Raw genomic sequence first — 20,349 nt, 5'->3', positions numbered from 1 at the left:
TCCTGTCCTAGTTATTGAGCATTCTTCCCAGTAGTTGGGCTAGGCTACAAACTGAGAAAGGTGTCCTGGTATTACCACAGTGTACTCTCCCTCCACCCTCCAACGGCACAGAGCATCACCTGCTTCCCAGAATTCCACCTGGCTCCAGTGAATGATGTGGATTCAAAGTGAACCTCAGAGACCTTCGACTATGAAACCAAAAAGCCTGGGTCCTGAGGATGCCGCTCTTTCCCATCAGAACCTTCACGGTCTATTAGGACTGGCTCCCTGCCACTTTCTTAAACTGTTACAGGGTCCTAAAACCACAGTTGGTTTAGGCCCCCTACCACTGAGAAGTGGAGTCATGCAGACACTTAGACCACAGGAACCTTTAGATTGGAAACAAGGCCACACTTGTAAACTCAGATGAATAAATGAGACCAAAATGGGGTTAAGTGGCTCAGTGGATAGAGTGCTAGGCCTGGAATCAGGAAGACCCAAGTTCAGATCCAGCCTCAGACACTTAATAGCTGTGTGACCCTGGGCAAGTCACTTAACCTCTGCTTAATCCACTACCACTCCAGTAGCCTTGTCAAGAAAACCCCATGGACAGTATGGTCCATGATTGGATGCAACAACTTGACTAAACAAAAAAAGTAGGAGGAGTGAAGTGGACAGTGAAAGGCCTGGAATCAGAAAGACCTGAATTCAAATCCAGCCTCAGACACTAGCTCTGTGATCCTTCACCCTGTGTGCCTCAGTTTCCTCATTTGTCAAAGAGCTGGAGAAGGAAATGGCAAACCACTCCAGTGTCTTTGCCAAGAAAACCCCAGACGGGGTCACGGAGAATCAGACCCGACTAAAACAACTGAACAAATGAGGGGTCTGAGAGATATGAAGGGCTAAAAGACCAGAATGAGCATCTGCCCTCCCAAGCAGGTAACACCTATATCCTGAGTCACCCCAGCCCCAGAATGCATTTCTGCCTCAAGCACCTTGAGGTTTGGCTCCAGGTAGAAGCAAAGTCAGGACATCAATAAGAGAAAATCACTGTTCCCCATGTTCCCTCAAAAGAGCTGGAAGTGTCTTTAATGCCAACATTAGAAGCCCCTGGCAAGGCCTAGTGGATTGATTAGGCTGGCTCAGGGCAAACCATTCAGCTCTCCCCAGGGGATACGGAGAAACAGTAATAGGTTTCATTTGGGTTAGAAGATATCACCCCCAGGGCATTCTTAGCATGGGGCCCTCAAGGACATGCTGCCTGTCAGAACTGTATTACCCTGGACAACAGGAAGAATAAGGACCTGAAAAGGCACATTGGACTAATTTGTTTCAACATGACATAGGCCAGGGGTTCGTAACCTTTCTGGTGTCCTACACCCCTTTGGCTGCCCGGAAAAGCCAATGGACTCACGCTTTGAATGTTTTTAAATGCACAAAATAACATGGGATTACCGAGCAAGCCCATCTTATTGGAATACAGCTATCAAAGCAAATATTCATGGCCCCCAGGTTCCCTGGTATCCCCGTTTCTGACCATAGCAACTCTATTTGCCTTCTCTCTGTCCTTGTTCTTCGGTGAAAGGGGCACTCAGCTTAAGCAAAGTCTAACATTCTTCTCCCAGGCAAGCTGTCTAATGGTGAAAGTTGGTATTTGAAGTACTGCTGTAGCATAATGAGACAGGCCTCCATACGTTAAAGTGCATGTCAGTCCTTCAAATTACCTTTGCAGGCTATGTTCTGGATTGTCCTGGGTCTCCTAGTCTTCAGTCTCCCCTTAGAGCTTAGAGCTAGTGAATTCTAGAAAGTTTTTCACTAGAAGTGGTACATAGATGCAGCCTAGAAGGAAGCCAGGCCCTCAGACAGTTAGAGGCGTGGGAGCACTTCCAGGCATTGGGGATGGGAAGTTGTATGTGGCACAAGAGGGTGAGCAAGTAAGCTAGAGGTCTGTAGAGTGTGTAAAGGGGAATGATGGGAAATGAGGCTGGCAAGGTAGGCTGGGGCCAGAAGGTGAAGGGCTTTGAACACCAAGCTGAACAGAACACAGGCCGTTCCTGAGCAGGGGACTGACTAATAGAGTGAGATCTATGCTCTACGAAAATTATTTTGGCAACTGTAGGAAGATGGATTGGAGAGGAGAAACTGGAAGCCAGAAATCCTATAAGGTAATGTTGAAATAGTCTGGATTAGAGGTGGTGAAGGTCTGAGGAAGGGTGGTGGCCATGAGAGTGGAGAAAGGGTAATAGATGCATTGTGGAGGTGAAATTGGGAAAACTTGGCAACTGATTCAATATTAGGAATGGTGACGGAGGGGGAAAATCAAGAATAGCACCAAGGTTGCAAACATGGGTGACAAGAAGGGGGTAGTATCCTCTATGGCAACAGGAAAGTTGGAGGGAGGAGAAAATTAGTTCCATTTTGAACACAATGAGTTTGGGGTACCTATGGGACATCCATCTGGAGATTTGGGACTGGAGCTGAGGTGAGAAATTAGGGCTGCCCGTACAGGTCTGGGATTTCTCTATATAGAGATGAGAATTGAATCCATGAAAGTCTATGAGATCACTGAGAAAAAAAGGCCTAGGACAGAGGTAGGGAATGGGGGGAGTCCTGGGTTTGGGGGCAAGAAGACTTGGGTTCATACCCCAACTTACTACCTATGTGACCCTGGACAAGTCACTTAAACTCTGTATAAAATGAAGGGCTTGCAACTGATGGTTTTTAAGTTCCCTTCCAGATCTGAATCTATAGTTTTAGGAAAGGAGACGGAGAACTTGCCAAACAAGGAGGTTGATAGCTCGCATTTATATGTAGCTTTAGTGCTGGCAAAACACTTTACATGTATTTTCCAATTTAACCTTCACAATTCTGTGAGATTGGTGCTATTATCCAATTTTACAGATGAAGAAACTGAGACTGGGAAAGGTTAAATGACTTGCCTAGGGTCACTCAGCTAGTAAGTGTATGAGGGAACTCAGGTCTTCCCAACTCCAGTCTGGCCCACTATCCACTAAGCTACCCTAGCCTCTTTTTTTTTCAAATTTCTTTAAAAATTAATTTATTTTTATTTATCAACAATGACTTCCATATGCTTTTGAGTTGAAAATTTTTCTCCCCCTTCCCCTCCACCACCCTCCCCAAGATGGCGCACAATCTGATATAAGCTATACATTTACATTCCTGTTAAACATATTTTCACATTAGTGATGTTGTAAGTAAGAATTAGAACCAATAGGAGGAACCACCAGAAAGAGGAAACAAAACTCAACAGGAGAGGGGGAAAAAACAGCAAATAGTATGCTTCAGTCTGCATTCAAATTCCATAGTTCTTTCTTTGGATGTGGATAGCATTTTCTATCACGAGGCCTTTGGAGATGTCTTAGATCCTTGTAATGCTGAGAAGGGTTAAGTTTATCAATATTAGTCATCACACAACATGGCTGTTATTGTGTACAAAGTCTTCTTGTTTCTGCTCACTTCACTCAGCATCAGCCCATACAAGTCTTTCCAGGTTTTTTTGAAATCAGCCTGCTCATCATTTCTTACAGTACAATAGTATTCCATTACATTCATATAACACAACTTGTTCAGCCATTCCCCAATTGATGGGCGTCCTCTCAATTTCCAATTCTTTGCTACCACAAAAAGAGCTGCTATGAATATTTTTGTACATGTGGGTACTTTTCCCATTTGTATGATCTCTTTGGGATGTAGCCCTAGAAGTGCTATTGCTGGGTCAAAAGGTATGTACATTTTTATAGCCCTTTGGGCATAGTTCCAAATTGTTCTCCAAAATGGATGGATCATTTCACAGCTCCACAGACAATGCATTAGTGTTTCAATTTTCCCACATCTTCTCCAACATTTATCATTTTCCTGTTTTGTCACGTTGGCCAATCTGATAGGTGTGAGATGTGGTACCTCAGAGTTGTTTTGATTTGCATTTCTCTAATCAATAGTGGTTTAGAGCATTTTTTCATATGACTATAAATGGCTTTAATTTCTTCATCTGAGAACTGCCTGTTCATATCCTTTGACCATTTCAATTGGGGAACACCCTAGCCTCTTGAGAGATCAAGATGATAAAAGGCCATTCTCTGTTCACAAGCCTTCAGTGGTTCCAATATTGACTCCAGGATGAAAGATAAGCTCAGTCTGAAACTGAAAGATGTCAGCTATCTGGCCCCAGTTCACTTTTCCAGATTTTTTTCCACATTACTCCTTCACATACTCAGATGTGGCCAAACTGTATTAGCTGTCCCTCAAGCCTGACATGTCTTCTCCAGCCTCAGTGCTTTCTACCAGGCCTTCATCCACATCTAGAATGCAAGTCAGTCCACCTTTAAGAATCCTGATTAAGAAAGCATACTATTTTCTCTGTTTTTGTTGTTTTTTTCTTTCTTCTGGTTTCTCCCTTTTGTTCTGATTCTTCTTTCACAACATGACTAATGTGGAAATATCTTTAGTATGATTGTACACGTATAACCTATATCAGATTGCTTGTCATCTTGGAGGGGGGGAGGGGAGGGAGGGAGAAAAAATTTGGAACTCAAAATCTTATAAAAAGTGGAGGTTGAAAACTAACTAACTAAACAAATAATCTGTGGGCTTTTAAAAAAAAATCTGGATCATGGTTCAGGTTGGGCCTCAAAGCCTTCAGGGACACCTCCATCCCCCACCGGTGGGGAGTGAACTCTTCCCTCTTCACATTGCCCTTTCTTAGGCCCACTGGTGGACTTTCTTGGGGAATGTAAGTTTCTGGAGGGCAGGATCTACATCATTTCAGCTTCTGTAGCCTCAGTGTCTTGCAAATAGCAGGTGCTCAATGTCTTTTGAATTAAATAGAATTATTCCAATTATGTTAGAATTGCTTAAAACATTTTTGAAAGTCTTCTTTTTAAAAAAATATTTACAATTTAATTCATGCCTTGGATCTTTACAAAAAGTAAATTAGCCTCTTTTCCAGATACCTACCTTGAATCTGGAGGGAAAAAAAACAACACCAAAAACCTGTTACAAAAAACCTAGGGCAGTTTCAGCAACAATCCACACCCAAAGTGTGGCTCCTGGATTTAGGAGCTGCAAGGAATCTTAGGGGCTATCTAGTCCAATCCACCATTTTGCAGATGAGGAAACTGAGGCCCAGAGACTTTAACTTACTTGTCCCTGATCACACAGGTTGTGAACGGCAGAGCTGAGATTGGAACCCAGGGTCCTTCCTTGATTCTACAAGCACTGTTATTTCTACTACCTTGTTGCCTCCCCCAGGAAAAGAGGGAGGTGTTTTTGTCCACTTCTCCAAGGCCAAGCCCTGTCATTAGAATTACACAGATCCTCAGTCTCCCTTTATTCCTTAGGTTTGCTTCATTGTCATGGAGTATGTTGTTTCCCTGATTCCTTAGGATTCACTAGACTCAGGTGAATCGGAGATGGTTTGCATACCACTAAATCAGGCTTGTCACCTCACTGTCCTACCCTGGGATGTGTGTGTGTGTGTGTGTGTGTGTGTGTGTGTGTGTGTGTGTGTGTGTGTGTGCTCACTTGGCTCCAAATAACTCTTGGCTGCTTCCAAAAATCATTTGTCTACCTTCTAAGAACCCAGATTTACCCTCACTGAGAACATTGTAAAAGAAGGATTCCCAAATTGTCTTGTGTAGTGGCAGCACTACTGTTAATATAAACTGATTACCTCCTGATCACTTCGAAGGGGAATGAAAAATAAATGCATTAAAGAGTATAAAGCAAATGACAGAAAGAAAAATTCCATTTAAAGTAACAGTAGACAATAGAAAATATTTGGGAGTCTACCTGCCAAGACAAACCCAGGAACTATAAACACAATTACAAAACACTTTTTACACAAAGTCATATCTAAATAATTGGGAAAATATCAATTGCCCATGGGTAGGCCAGGCTAATATAATAAAAATGACAATTCTACCTAAATTAACCTACTTATTCAGTGTCATACCAAACTACCTAAAAATTATTTTATAGAGCTGGAAAAAATAATAACAAAATTCATCTGGAAGAACAAAAGGTCCAGAATATCAAGGGAATTAATGAAAAGAAATGCAAGGGAAGGTGGCCTAGCTGTACCAGATCTAAAACCGCATTACAAACGGCAATCAACAAAGCTAAGACAAAGAGTGGTGGATCAGTGGAATGGGTTAGCTATCGCAAGACTCAATAGGCAATGACTATAGTAATCTACTGTTTGATAAACCCAAAGACCCCAGCTTCTGGGATAAGAACTCACTGTTTGACAAAAACTATTGGGAAAACTGGAAAACAATAGGGCAGAAACTAGGCACAGACCAACATCTTACAAGATAAGGTCAAAATGGGTATACAACTTAGATGTAAAGGGCAATACCATGAGCAAATCAGGAGAGCAAGGAATAGTTAGTTATCTCTCAGATCTATGGAGAATGGAAGAATTTATGACCAGACAAGAGATAGAATACTGTGAAATGCAAAATGAATAATTTTGATTACGTTAAATTAAAAAGGTTTTGCACAAATAAAGCCAATGCAACCAAGATTAGAAGGCAAACAGAAAGCTGGGAAACAATTGTTTGCAGCCAGTGTCTCTGATAAAGGCCTCATTTCTAAAATACATAGAGAACTTAGTCAAATTTATAAGAACACAAGTCATTCCCCAATTGATAAATGGTCAAAGAATATGAACAGGCAGTTTTCAGATGAAAAAACCAAAACTATCTACAGTCATATGAAAAAATGCTCTAAAGATTAGAGAAATGCAAATTAAAACCACTCTGAGGTACCACATTACACCTATCAGATTGGCTAACATGACAAAACAGGACAATCATTACTGTTGAAGTGGAAAAATTGGAATACTAATGCATTATTGGTGGAGTCGTGAACTGATCCAACCATTCTGGAGAGCAATTTGGAACTATGCCCAAAGGGCTATAAAACTGTGTATACCCTTTGATCCAGCAATAACACTACTATGTCTGTATCCCAAAGGGATCATATAAAAGGGAAAAGGACCCACATGTACAAAAATATAGCAGTTCTTTTTTGTGATGGCCAAGAATTGGAAACTGAGGTAATGCCCATTAATTGGGGAATGGCTGAACAAGTTGTGGCATATGAATATAATGGAATATTATTGTTCCATAAGAAATGCTGAGCAGGCGCATTTTATTTTTTTAAATTAATTTATTTTGATTTATCAACAATCACTTCCATATGCTTTTGAGTTTAACATTTTTCTCCCCCTTTCTCCCTACCACCCTCCCCAAGATGGCAAACAATATGATATAAGCTATACATATACATTCCTATTAAACATATTTTCACATTAGTCATGTTCTAAGTAAGAATTAGAACCAATAGGAGGAACCACCAGAAAGAGGAAACAAAACACAACAGAAGAAAAAAAAATAGCAAATAGTATGCTTCAATCTGTATTCAGACTCCATAGTTCTTTATCTGGATGTGGATAGCATTTTCCATCACAAGGCCTTTGGAGATGTCTTAGATCCTTGTATTGCTGGGAAGGATTAAGTTCATCAATATTTGTCATCGCACAATGTGGCTGTTACTGTGTACAACGTTCTCCTAGTTCTGCTCATTTCACTCAGCATCAGACCCTACAAATCTTTCCAGGTTTTTCTGAAGTCAGCCTGTTCATCATTTCTTATAACACAATAGTATTCCATTACATTCATATACCACAACTCATTCAGCCATTCCCCAATTGATGGGTATCCTCTTAATTTCCAATTCATTGCCATCACAAAAAGAGAGCAGGCACATCTTAGAAAAACCTGCAAAGACTTATGTGAACTGATGCTGAGTGAAGTAAGCAGAAGCAGCAGAACATTGTACACAGTAATAGCAACATTGTGTGATGGTCAGCTTTGAAAGGCTTAGCTCTTCCCAGCAATGCAAGGATCCAAGACAACTCTAAAGGACTCAAGATGGAAAATGCTATCCATATCTAGAGAAAGAACTATGGAGTCTGAATGCAGATCGAAGCAGACTATTTTCACTTTTTGTTTTTTGTTTTTTCTTTCTTGTGGTTTTTCCCTTTTGTTCTGATTCTTCTTTCACAACATGACTAATGTGGAAATATGTTTAATATGATTATACATGTATAGCCTATATCAGATTACATGCCATCTGGGGAGGGGGAGAGGGAAATTTAGAACTCAGAATCTTATAAAATGAATGTTGAAAACTAAAAATAAATTAATTTAATTTAAAAAAAAAGAGTATGAAGAGCTTAGTATGTGCTACACACTGTGCTAAGCAGAAGAGATACAAATAGAAATGGAAGACAGTCTTTGCTTTGTAGGAGCTCACATTCCAATTAGGGCAGATATATAAAAGAGAGTTTCATTGCAGAGTGGATGGAAAGGCCTGCAAGTCCTGAGGGTACAGCAGAAGGGCAGATCGCAATGCCCAGGGATCTTTAGGTCATGTCAGAAGGGCAGTGTTAACATTTAGACTTCCTTCTAAGAAAGACAAACAAAATGAGCCTGCAAGGGAACGTTTATGGGAGTTGTGAGAATGAGCTCAAGGAAAGAACAGTTGAAGAGGACCTTGTATCCTCAGAGCAATCCCTGCCTCCTCCCTATCCCCACAGGATGCCTGTGTCAGCCAAAATTCTAATCTCCATATGTGTCGGCCATAAACATGCGCATAAAATAAAATAACAAGATGAGAGAGGTGCCATTATTCAAGAGAGTGTTGGGTTCAGGGCACCTGGTCCCTATCAGTCATAAACAGAAGAATGTTCCTGGCCAGCTTCATCCGGCATCATTGTTGCTGACACAGAAAGGAGCATTTTGGGTTCACTCAGAGAGCATTATGGTAGGTTAAACTCAGAGTGGGCCAAAAAAGTCATTCTCTTGATTGGCCAATCCAGGTTTTAGGCCTTTCTCTGGTGATAGGAGGCTCAAGCTGGGTTTTTTGGGGGTAGGCAAGCTGCTTTACAGCTGATAACAGTGCCAGGCACCTGCAGGGTTTAGAGGCAAGACAAATGGCTTAGCCGTGAGGACTTTCTCGAGGTAGATGGTAAGGTCTGCTGGTCATTTCATTGGAAAAAAACCAAAGCTGGTGACCTTCGCCTCATCCGAGCCATATTAGCAGTCAAGCAGCCTGGGTGGGTTCTGGTGGCCCTGACTCCAGGGGTAGGAAGGCAAAGAGAGAAGGCAAGAGTGGAAGGGCAGCCCTGGGAAGTAATGGGGACAGTGTTTACTTGGCTAAATTCTGGATTGTTTGTCTTAAGATCAGTCACACCAAGTTGAATTCCTTCCCCAGTCCCCATTTTGGTTAGTTCTTGAAATAGTTGAGAAAAAAAAATCTTCTCTTTCCTATAAAGTTGCCAAGACTCGGGCTTAAGGTCTTACGTTTCCTGGGCAACCTCAGGTGACATCACAGGCCCAAGAGATTCAGGTGCTTGGGACTGGGCTAAAGTGTCCTTGAATCTCTGACATGGCTGGCATGACCAGCAAGTAAGAATCATAGTTGTCATTCAAGAATAGGATGTCTTTTGTAATCAGTGAAAAGTGACATCTTCAGAATCTAGAATCCCCTACCTACAAGGTAGGGCCTACATAGCCAGAAACAATGAGCCCCCCACCCTGAATGAGGCCTTCCAGAAAAGGCGTATCTCTCCACGGCTGGAGTGTGGCTGCTGACAAGTGTCATTCATTGCCAGCTGAAGCTGGCACCTTTGTGGAAGTGAGCTTCCTAAGCCCAGAGAAATGGGCAGGATCAGCTCTCAAACAACAGAGCCTCCCAGTACAGTGCAGCCAATGCCTTGAAAGCCATCTCCCTGGGTCTTGAGTTTAAATACATCTTCTGGGCATGTTTAGTCATAAAAAGTCACTCTGCTGCCCTTCCCCTGTTCTTGCTGCCTCATCTATTTCCTTTCTTTGTTATTTTCACCCTATCCAGTTTAAACATGATTACAAGTCCCTAATGTGTCACTGCATCTGAGTGCCAGAAATTAAATGACAATGTAGCCATTAACTGCCCTACCCCAAGTTCTCCCAGGGGTTTGGAGGAGTCCGAAGTGAAAGTGATTCTCCATCTCTTTCTGGGCATGAAGGGAAGGAGAGTGGACTCTTTTTTATTATTTTAAAGAATCAGTTCAGGCAGGTACTCCCCAAATGTCCTATTTTTAAAATATACATGACAGCTCCCTCCCTTCCTTTCAGGGTTGTTGTGAAGATGACTGAGATGCTATACAGGAAGACTTTGAGAAGCTGGACAGAAGATACTTTTTACACTACGGATACATATATTTGTATACATACACATATATAAAATACAAATCTATCTTTTTTTGCCTAGAACTTTCTTTTGCTATACCATAAAATATAAAATGCTATAAAAAGTATTTTATAACCACTTAATCTTTTTCCTACTTCCCCTGGGAGGTAGGTTAGCAGTAATCAGTGCCTTAGAAAGAAGTTACTTTGCATGAGGAAAGGTTAAATGACTCGTCCAAGGTCATTCAATGCTACACAATGAAAGCCATTTGTGGAAGATTTGACGATTTTTAGTTCAAATGTGATTCCATAAATATTAAGCATTGTTTACAGAGTCCTATACCCGACCCTGCAGTGAGCTCTGAGGTTAAGATCTGACATTGCTCCCCGTCATGAGGCTGACACTTAACCTTCTGAGCCTTCCTTCATCCTCCCAGTCACCCAGCCTGGTTTTCATTCTTGGGAGCCATTCTTGACTTATCCCTCTCCCCGCCCTGCCATATCCAATCAGCTGCCAGCCCTCATGGCTCTTACTTCCACAAGGTCTCTCATCCGTCTCCTTTGCACACAAATGACCTCTGCCCTTGCTCAGGCCCCCATCACCCTTGATCTGGGCTATTCCAGTGGACCTTTTAACCCATCTCCTCTCCAATCTGTCAGCCACACCGCTGCCAAATAGAACTTCTCTTAAACAGAGATCTGATCTGGACTCCAAAACTGTCAGCAGTTCTTTATTGCCTCTAAAATAACATACCAAAGCCTCAGCCTAGCTGAGGTCTCTCACAGTCTGCCTCCCTCCCTTCTTTCTCCAGGCATTATTTCCTTCCCTTCACACACATTCACTCCGTTCCAGCAAAACTAACCTCTGAAAGCAGTTCCTCCTCAGACGCTCTCTAGATTTTCGCACAGGCCAAGCTCTGCTTTGAAATTCAATCACTTCTGTCTCATAGAATCCCTAGCCTCCTTTAAAGAACAGCTCAGGTGAAACTTCCTACTCAGCCTTTTGGGATTTCTATCCCTTCTACCCCCTTCTTATTAGCATTCTTTCTCTAGAATCGGTATTTGCTCATTCCCGTTGTATTCTTCTCCTCACCCCACCTCCAAGGATTTTAGATTGTAAGCATCCTGAAAGGTAGGGACTGTTCTAGTTTGAGTTGTTTCCCCAGCACCCAGCACATTAAAGTCTTGAATCTAACAGGACCCCTTTGGAGACTTTTCTTGATTTTGATAGGACAGCTAATTCAAAACAGCTCTTTGACCCCAGGGTTGCTCTCTCCCTCTCAAGGTAGGCTGCCTTCTTCAGATACATACACGGTGGAGATTTAGGTGGGTACTTCTTTTGTGTTAAGTACCAATCACTGCCATTCACTCAATACCGATTAGCAATCTCCAGTTGTTTAACTGAAGAGTTAAGGGAAAAGATCAGATATCAGTTTGTTGTTTTAACTACTTTATCTGTGTCTGTAAGAGGAGCAGGGGGTAGGGAGCTGGCCTTAGAGCCAAGTACCACCTCTGTGAGGTGCTGGCTATGTGACCCTGGACCAGTCTTTGCCTCTCAATGTTCTAGGCAAGTCTTTAAGGCTAGATGCTGCAGAGAATGGAGACTCCATTGAAAGAAGGGATTTCTTTTCTTATCTGTACCTTTGAAACCAAAAGTTCAGCTCCTATCTCTCACCCTTTGTAATTATATCGTCCCTACAATTCACTCAGTTTGGAGACAACCCCTTGCCCCCATCCCAGCTGCTTCCTATTCTTTCCCAAGGTTTCTTCTAAGCCTTAGTGCCCTTGTCAAATAAACTTCAGAGTTACTGCTCTTCCCGAGGCCCTCTTCTGACCCTTTTCAAGTCCCACTTTCACTAGAATATTTTAGGTCTGGTTGAAAAAAGCTGAGTCCTCAGGACTGCTACAGACCAAATTCAGCAACTTCTCCATATAGTCTCCATGGCACCTTGGCATCCAGGATCTCTCATGAGGGGCCACAGCTGACTTAGTCACAAGAAAGAAAAGTGTGGTAATTTTTTTAAAGCATTCTATATATTCTTTATCGAGTTTCTTTTTAGAAATAGTTCTAGGGGCAGCTAGGTGGTGCAGTGGATAAAGTATCAGCCCTGGAGTCAGGAGGACCTAAGTTAAAATCTGACGTCAGACACTTACTAGCCAAGTGACCCTGGGCAGGTCACTTAACCCTGATTGCCTCCAGGAAAAAAAGTAGTTCTAAAATCTGGTAAGAAACTAGTAGAAGACATAGAGAGACAGTGTGGTAGAATAGAAAGGGCCTGGAATCCAGAGTCAGAGGACCTGAGTTTGAATCCCACTACAGGCAAGCCACAGACTCTCTGGGCTTCAGTTTCCTCATCTGTAAAACAGGCTAAGCTCAATCATCCCTTCACCTCTAAATCAAATGAACCTGTGAGTAATTTCTTCCAGCCCTTCCCACGAAAGTATATCCATGGACAAACATCTTCATTCAGTGTCACTGATAGAAAAGGAACCACCTGACTTTTCAGTTCCTTTTCTCAAGATTTTTAAATTCTTCTGGGCCCCCTCTCCCTCCTCTTGCTGCCCAGCACAAAGCCTTTATTAACCCTTTCGTCACCCATAATAATTGAATTCAACAATTAAATGGATTACCAAGCTATCTTAGGGCAGCTACGGGTGAAGTGGATAGAGTGGTCCTGGAATCAAGAAGACCTGAGTTCAAATCCAGCCTCAGACAGTTACTAGCTGTGTGACCCTGGGCAAGTCACTTAACCCTATTTGCCTCAGGTTCCTCATCTGAAAATGAGTTGGAGAAGGAGATGGCAAACCACCCCAGTATCTTTGCCACCCCAAATGGACTCACAAAAGACTGAATAACAACAACATAAGGCTATCTTTAACAGAGGGAGTAAGGCTGCTGACAATCTTTGCATGTTTGGAGGGCAAGCCCCTGGCAGGCAGGGCCCTGTCCGTGGTATTAACTTTCCAGCCATGCCACATACCACATCCGCATAGACGTTTAAAAATAAAACACCAATATGCTGAATCACCACCACACTGCTACAAGCCTTCCAGCAGGTTCAGGTACATGCCCTGCTCTATGAAGAAAATCTAACCAAAGGCTGTGGCTGTAACCACAGTTAGATGTTCTCCCTGGAGTGGATTTGTGACCTCAGAAGATGTTATTGGAGAAGGGAGGGGTGCCTTAATGGGGTGGGGGAGAGTTATGGGAGCATGTCAGCATTTAGGGAATTCCAAGGGGCCCAAGACATTTATCCAGTTTGGGGGGGGGAGCATTTAAGTGCCTACTATGTGCTAGGCTAAGCAATTTATAAATATCTTGTTTGATCTTCCCCATAACCCTGGGAGGCAGGTGCTGTTATTATCCCCATTTTACACTTGAGGAAACTGAGGCAGGCAGCAGTGAAGTGACTTGCCCAAGGCTGAGTTTGAAAATGTTCCAAGTTGATAGGTGCGTAAAATGTCATCGCTGAACGGGGACCTGGAAGGACTAAGAAGACAGTGCAATTCGGTGTATTGTAGAATCATCAGTTTGGAGCTAACTTAAGCACCGAACAGGAAAGCAGTTTGCCCAGGGTCACACAGTTGGGGTGTGATTAAAACCCAGGTCTTCCCCAAGGGCACGCAGCTCTGGAGCCAGACGACTCCCTAGCGGATAATTACTACCTTAGGCAAGTCTTTTTCGGGCTCTGTACCTCAGTCTCTACATCGGTAAAACGAGATAGTAGCTTCGCATGACCTGTGAGGTCCCTTCCAGAGCTAAATGATCCCATTACTTCGGAGAGGATCTAGTCCAACGCCTTCGTTTGACAGAAGAGGAACTGAAGTCACAAGGCCTGGATTCAAATGCCAACTCTGCTTTACTATTTGTGTGACCTTGGACAAGTCATTTACCTTCTCTAGACCTCAGTTTCCTCAGCTGTAAAAGAGGAGGTTGGGCCAGATGGCCTCTGGGATCCCTTTCAGTTACAGATCCAGGCTGCAGTGGAATGGGTCTCCCTGGAGACCCTCCATCAGGACCCACACTCAAGCAGTGGCTGCCTGGAATACGTGCCCTGCCTCACCCCCTCCTCCCCAGGCATTTCTCAGCCGGATTCGGGTCCCAGCGTCTGGCCAGTCCCATGCCGCGGGGGGCGGCCCACCAAGGCCATTGTGCGGGGGCGGCCGGGGCCGCCCGCCCCCAGCAGCACCTCCCCGGCCTGGAGGGTGCCGGGACTTGTAGTCCAGGGCCGCCCCCCCGCCCCCCGCGCCTGCCAGCGGGAGGACTCCAGGTCCCATCGGGCGGTGCGGCGACGGCTCTGGTCAGAGGGGCGGGGAGGGGAGGGAAGGGGAGGGGAGAGAAGGGACCGGCCCCGGCTCTTTAAATCCTTTAAAGGGCTGTTCAAAGGGACGGCAGCTGAGAGCGGCGCTTGGGGGGTCCGGCGGCCGGTAAGGGGGCAGGGTGGGGGGAGCCTAAGACCGGTCTGCCCGCCCGCCCACAGGGAGATGCCCTGCTTCAGTCCCGACCCCTTGTCCCACCTCGCCTTCGAATCACCCCTCCTCCCCGGGTCCTTCCTTTCCATGCGCTTCAGCTCTTGGAGGAGCAGCTCGGCTCCCCCCAGAGAGGCTAGGCTTGGCTCTGCTCCCTGAATCCCGGGCAGCTCCTGATGGGAAGGAACTTTCCTACGGGCTGCGCGCTCAGCTCAGAGGTCAGGGCTCCGCCCGGAGCTGGGGGTCCCTCAGTCCTCAGGCAGGCCGAGCTTCTGGCTGGGGTGCGGAGGGCGGGCTTCTTCGCAGAGCCCGCCCCCGGACACCCCCACCCCCATCCCGCCGTTAGGTCCGATTGTACTTCGGTCCTCCTGCTGCCCGTCCCCACCTGACTTTCCCGGCGTCCCTGCTCAGCCCCCCGCGCTGGCCTTCCCAGGCCTTTGTTAGCGGGACCCCCCTTCGCCGCTGTTCGGACCGTCCTTTGCCAAGTCTAACTTTGCCCCAGGGCACTTTCTCCGTCTCTGGGCAGTCCCCAGGGTGGCCTTGACCCTCAGCACAAAGGCCGACCGTTTCCAGATGTTGTGGCCCGCCTGGGGGCTGGAGGGTCGCTGTTAGGTGTGGGGGGACATTTGGGGGAGGTGTGTGGGGAGGCTGTTGGATGCCAAGAGGAATGTGCACAGTACGTGGGCTCAGCCCATCTCAGAGGCTCAGCCTGTTCCATTGGCCAGGCAACCCCCCCCACCTGCTGTTCCGGCACAGTCCCTTGACCTACTTCATCCTTCTCTCCCCCAGGCTGATGCTTGTGGTTGAAGTGTCCTGAAGTAGCTGGGCCCCCTGCTTCACCCACTTCTGATCCTGCCCCCCCACCCCTTCCCCACCCTGGCTCCCCTCCCTCATGACCGCCTGGGTCATCCTCCCTGTCAGCCTCTCAGCTTTCTCCATCACTGGCATATGGATTGTGTGAGTAAAGGAAGGGGAGAAACAAGTGGGAGGGGAGGAGAAGACACATGAGTGGGGGAGAGGAGGCTAGGCAAGGGAAGGGGAAGATGGGCCAGGGCCAAGGAGGAACAGGAATGAGGCGGGACAGAAGAACAGCTTGCTCCCACACACAAGGTCCCTTGTCCTGCTCTAGACTGTGGTGTTGGTACTCAGAACTGCTGGGGGTGTCTCCATAGCCTGGCCTTGTGCCTGGGCACAAATTCCCAACTACCCGCCACTCTTGGGACCAACTGGCACCACAGGCACTAGGCAGGACAGCGCTGCTCTCCCTAAGCCTGATCACCAGAAGGAATTGCTGGAGGGACTGATCAAGGCAAGGTGGAATTGGCCTGAGCTGCAGGCCTCACTAGGACCCCCAGGCTTTCCGATCCTTCCCTGGCAGATACTTCCCATGGTGTCTGGCTGTATGGTGAAGCACAGAGAAGAGAGCTAGGTGAATGAACCAGGTCAGTCAGGTGCAGAGGGCAGAGTGGGCACAGAGCAGGTGATACCCGTGTGCTCTTGCAGGTATGCCATGGCACTGATGAACCACCATGTGTGTCCTGTGGAGAACTGGTATGAAGAACAGTCCTGGCACCCTCCTTCTAAAGGCTTCCTCCATCTATGCTCCTTTTTGGGGGCTCAGGGGCTGGCAGGAGTCAGATGGCGACCCTGGGCCTTACTGCTGTCCTCTGATATTGACATCACCCACCCTTTCCCCAGGCATGGCATCTTGCCTACCTACCCTCTCTCCCACCAAATCCCCCTTCTTCCTTTCAAGGCCCTTTATCCCCGATGGTTTCTATCTCTCAAGGATAGCGGAGAGAAAGGGACTCTTCTCTGCTTTTGGTGAGGGAGGGATCATTGGGGGAGGGCCTGGAGAAGGCATACTCTAACCAGGCTCCAGGTGAAGGAGGCAGGCTGCAGAGAATCCACTTTGCCCCAGTCTGCTCCCTGTCCCACCTCCCCACCAGGTCCTACAATGAGTCCTGCTCCACTGACCCCGACATACAGGGTGGTCCCAAGAGCTGCTGCACATTGGAGGACATCCCCCTCATCAGGTGAGGCCCCCGAAGGGGGGCAGAGGGATGGCCAGGAAGAACATGGCATGGCCTGTCCACCAACCCCTCCCTGGACCTGTGCAGCAGCCACCCACCCAAACCCAACTGCATGCACTGGCCCAGTCTGCAACCCCAGCAGGTCCTAAGGAAGCCAGACCATGTGGAATCTCTGAGGACACTGCCTTCTGCTGTATAGCACTTGGGGCTCTCTTTAGCACAAACCCCCTACCCTTTATCCCAGCTTTCACAGTGGCATAAAATAATGTACCAGCCTTGGAGGGGAGTCCCCTGCAATTAGGGAGATCAAGGCCTGGATTACAGAAGGAAGGGGTGGGATGGGGTGAGAAAGACACCTGCCAGTGCTGACTGCCTTTTCCTTCCCCCTTGCCTTACCCCTCTTTTCTAGTAAATGTGGCACATACCCCCCTGAGAGCTGCCTCTTCAGCCTCATAGGCAATGTGGGTGCTTTCATGGGTAAGTGGCTCCTTTGCGTTCCTTTTCCATCCGTCTGTGGCCCCTCTTTTCCCCTCTGGGTTTCCTCCCTGCCCCCTAAAGGAGAGCATGCAGGGAAGGGCCCTAACCTCAGCCCCCTCATCGGGAGGGAGCTGCTTCATGCCACATCTGCTGCTACTTTTATCACAGTCAGGTGACCGAACTGCAGCCCAGGCGAGGGAAGAAATGCACTTTTGTTGGGGGGGGGAGGGAAGCTTTCCTTTTGCTTCACAAAGGCTAAAGGCTGACACCGCTTATTTACCTTTTACCTACCTCCAGCCTGACTTAAGTCCAAGAAACACGGGTTTATCATCAACGACCCATCCCATTCCAGAGCTATTGAAAAAGCCTACCCTGGGTGGATCTTGGACCTTCTGCTTTGGCCTCCTGGAGCATGGGCAGCAAGGCCTTCCACACGATCTGGCCTGGGCTCTTCCTCAGAGAGCCAGAGGGGACACCCCCACTTTCTAAGCCACTGTGCTGCCTGCTTCTGTTTGGTGGAGGGAGGAGCGGGGGTGGGGTTAGGAGTCTCTTGACTGCCCTGCAACCTTTACATTAGCTGCTGCTCAAGAGCAGACTGTTCTGCTTTTTTTTTCCCCTTGATGAGGCAATTGCGGTCAAGTGACTTGCCCAGGGTCACACAGCTAGTAAGTGTCAAGTGTCTGGCCAGATTTGAACTCGGGTCTTCCTGACTCCAGGGCCAGTGCTCTATCCACTGTGCCACCTAGCACACAACAGGTGCTTAATAAATACGAGTTGCCTGACCTCGGCCTGGCCCATCAGCACCACTTTGCATCCTCTTCCACAGTGGCACTGGTCTGCCTTCTCCGTTACGGCCAGCTGCTGGAGCAGAGTCACCGATCTTGGGTTAACACCATGGCTCTCATCACTGGCTGCTTCAATGCTGCTGGCCTGGTTGTCGTTGGCAACTTCCAGGTGAGACTGTTCTCCGAGCATTGGCCCCACCTGCTTGCTCCTCTCTCACTAGTCCGAACCATTCCCTGAAACCTGTCCTTGGGCTCTCTGGCCTGGCTAAGCCATGGAGGGTGCAGCAGCATGACTGTGGGGGGCAGCTGAGGTTAATGCCTTCTCTTCTGTGCCTGCCACAGGTGGATCACGCCAAGTCTTTGCACTATATCGGGGCAGGAGTCGCCTTCCCAGCAGGGCTCCTCTTCGTCTGTCTCCACTGTGCCCTCTCCTACCACGGTGCTGCTGCTCCCCTGGACTTTGCCATGGCTCACTTCCGCGCTGCGCTCGCCGTTATTGCCTTTGTCGCCCTGGTCCTCAGTATCCTTCATGGGGCTGATCCTTGGAGAACAAGGGAATCCCAAGAGAATGATAGCTAGTTTACCAGGGGCTTTGTGTATCTTCTTGTTTGACCCTCAGCAGCTCAGGGAGGTAGACAGTATTTTTGTCATCTCTTAGTGAGGAAACTGAGGTCAAGTGGCAGGACTGCTGTGGTCTGAGGCAAGAGTCAGACTCGGTCTTCCTGACTCCCTGGGCCATCTGGCCCTCCTAGGTGTAGAATTCTCCCATCTGCCCCTTCTCTAGCCCAAGTAAGGTTGGGGGCAAGGGGGGATGAGGAGGAAGGCTGGGAAAGTAACATACGCATCAACTCCCTGAACGCACGGCTCCCGCTTGGGGGATATGGGCAGTCTCCACCTCGGTTGGATTCCTTAGCCTCGGCCACAGGTGGCATCTTCTTCATCCACGAAAGCTCCCAGCTCCAACACGTGGCGGCCCTGGCCGAGTGGGTTTTCGTCATGGACATCCTTGTCTTCTACGGCACCTTCAGCTACGAGTTTGGGGCAGTGTCCACAGACACGCTGGTGGCTGCCTTCCAGCCTGCCCCTGGCCGGGCCTGCAAGTCTCCAGGGAGCAGTAGCACCTCCACCCACCTCAACTGTACACCAGAGAGTATTGCCATGATATAAAGCGGGAAGGAGGTCAGTGGGGGACAGCCGAGGCTCCGTTCTGGCCCCGTTCCTCCAGCTTCCTTGGGTTTCTTTTGTACCAAAAAGATTTTTTTTTTAAAGAAAGTATTACTGATGGGGTGCATCCTCCCTTTGGGGGAGGACCCATCAATGTCCTCAACTTGACACCTGTGCCATGAAAGAGCAGCGACCCCTGCTGGCTGCCTGGGGGCCGACAGTCTGCTCAATCCCAGCATACTGTTTTCAGTTTGTTTCTGTGTCTTTTTTTTTTTTAAACACTCCCTATCCTCATTTATTCACCAATCCAGCCCTTAAGGTGCCTTCTGCTCCCCACTGGTTCTGAGGCCAGGCCACTGGAGTCTTTCTGCAGGAATTCTGGGGGCTGGGACAAAGCAAAGGGTATAGGAAGGCGGCAGCTAGTAAGCCCCACCTCCCCCCAGCTCTCAGAACATGCCCACGGGCTCAGCCTTCCAGACTGCTCAGACTTCCTTCCCTTTGCTCCGCCCTGCTTCCCTTAGGGCAAATAACCCAGCAGAACCACATGGATATTTTAGTACTTTTTTATATCTATTAAAAAACCTAACTCTTGAGTGTTTGGCGATCTGTTTTGAAGAACTGAACGTCTAGCTGGGGGAAGGGCTTTTCCTTGGACCCAAGACTGGGAATGAAGAAACCAGAATATCTCCATTTTAGGAAGGCTATTGATGCGCTGAAGGAGCATTGAGAGCAACAGCGACAGTCACGGACTTTAAGATGCCACATGAAGGTGGATCAAAAGGGATGGAAGACGTTTAGCCTAGAGAAGAGAAGCCTGGCCGAGGCCAAGGAGCCCTGTGTTCAGATTGTTGGAAGGGCTGGCTCCAATGGGGAGAAGGGTTTGGACGTGCAGGGCTCCAGGGGGGCAGAGCTAGGAACAATGGAAGCTGGAGAGGCAGCCTTAGGCTGGGTCCTAGGTTCTACACACACATACATACACACACACTCACTCACTCACACACTCTCTCTCTCTCACTGTGATGTCTCCATTACTACTTGTCGGGATCTTGTCAGATAGGGGTACCCACCAGAGACCCCATCCAACCCTGAAGTGCTGTGAGCTGGACCACACCCCCAGAAGCTTGGCCCCCTAAGTGGGTTGCCTACTACTCATTCCTTAAGGATAGCTTTTCCCACTCTGAGTTT

General features: G+C 47.2%; 1 protein-coding gene across 1 annotated transcript; it reads left to right on the top strand.

The window, feature by feature from the left end:
* Positions 1-14,563: 14,563 nt before the first annotated feature.
* On the top strand, positions 14,564-19,757 carry TMEM150A (transmembrane protein 150A). Its single transcript, XM_020969501.1, has 8 exons — positions 14,564-14,663; positions 15,495-15,662; positions 16,209-16,256; positions 16,655-16,741; positions 17,148-17,215; positions 18,042-18,169; positions 18,343-18,520; positions 18,926-19,757. The coding sequence occupies exons 2-8, from the start codon at positions 15,598-15,600 to the stop codon at positions 19,165-19,167; spliced, it is 816 nt and encodes a 271-aa protein (XP_020825160.1). The 5' UTR covers positions 14,564-14,663; positions 15,495-15,597; the 3' UTR covers positions 19,168-19,757.
* The last annotated feature ends 592 nt before the right edge of the window (positions 19,758-20,349 follow it).

This window comes from Phascolarctos cinereus, unplaced genomic scaffold (genome assembly GCF_003287225.1).
Source record: "Phascolarctos cinereus isolate Bilbo 61053 unplaced genomic scaffold, phaCin_HiC Scaffold_2;HRSCAF=192, whole genome shotgun sequence".
NCBI lineage: Eukaryota > Metazoa > Chordata > Mammalia > Diprotodontia > Phascolarctidae > Phascolarctos > Phascolarctos cinereus.
This window is presented reverse-complemented; position numbering and strand designations above follow the sequence as displayed.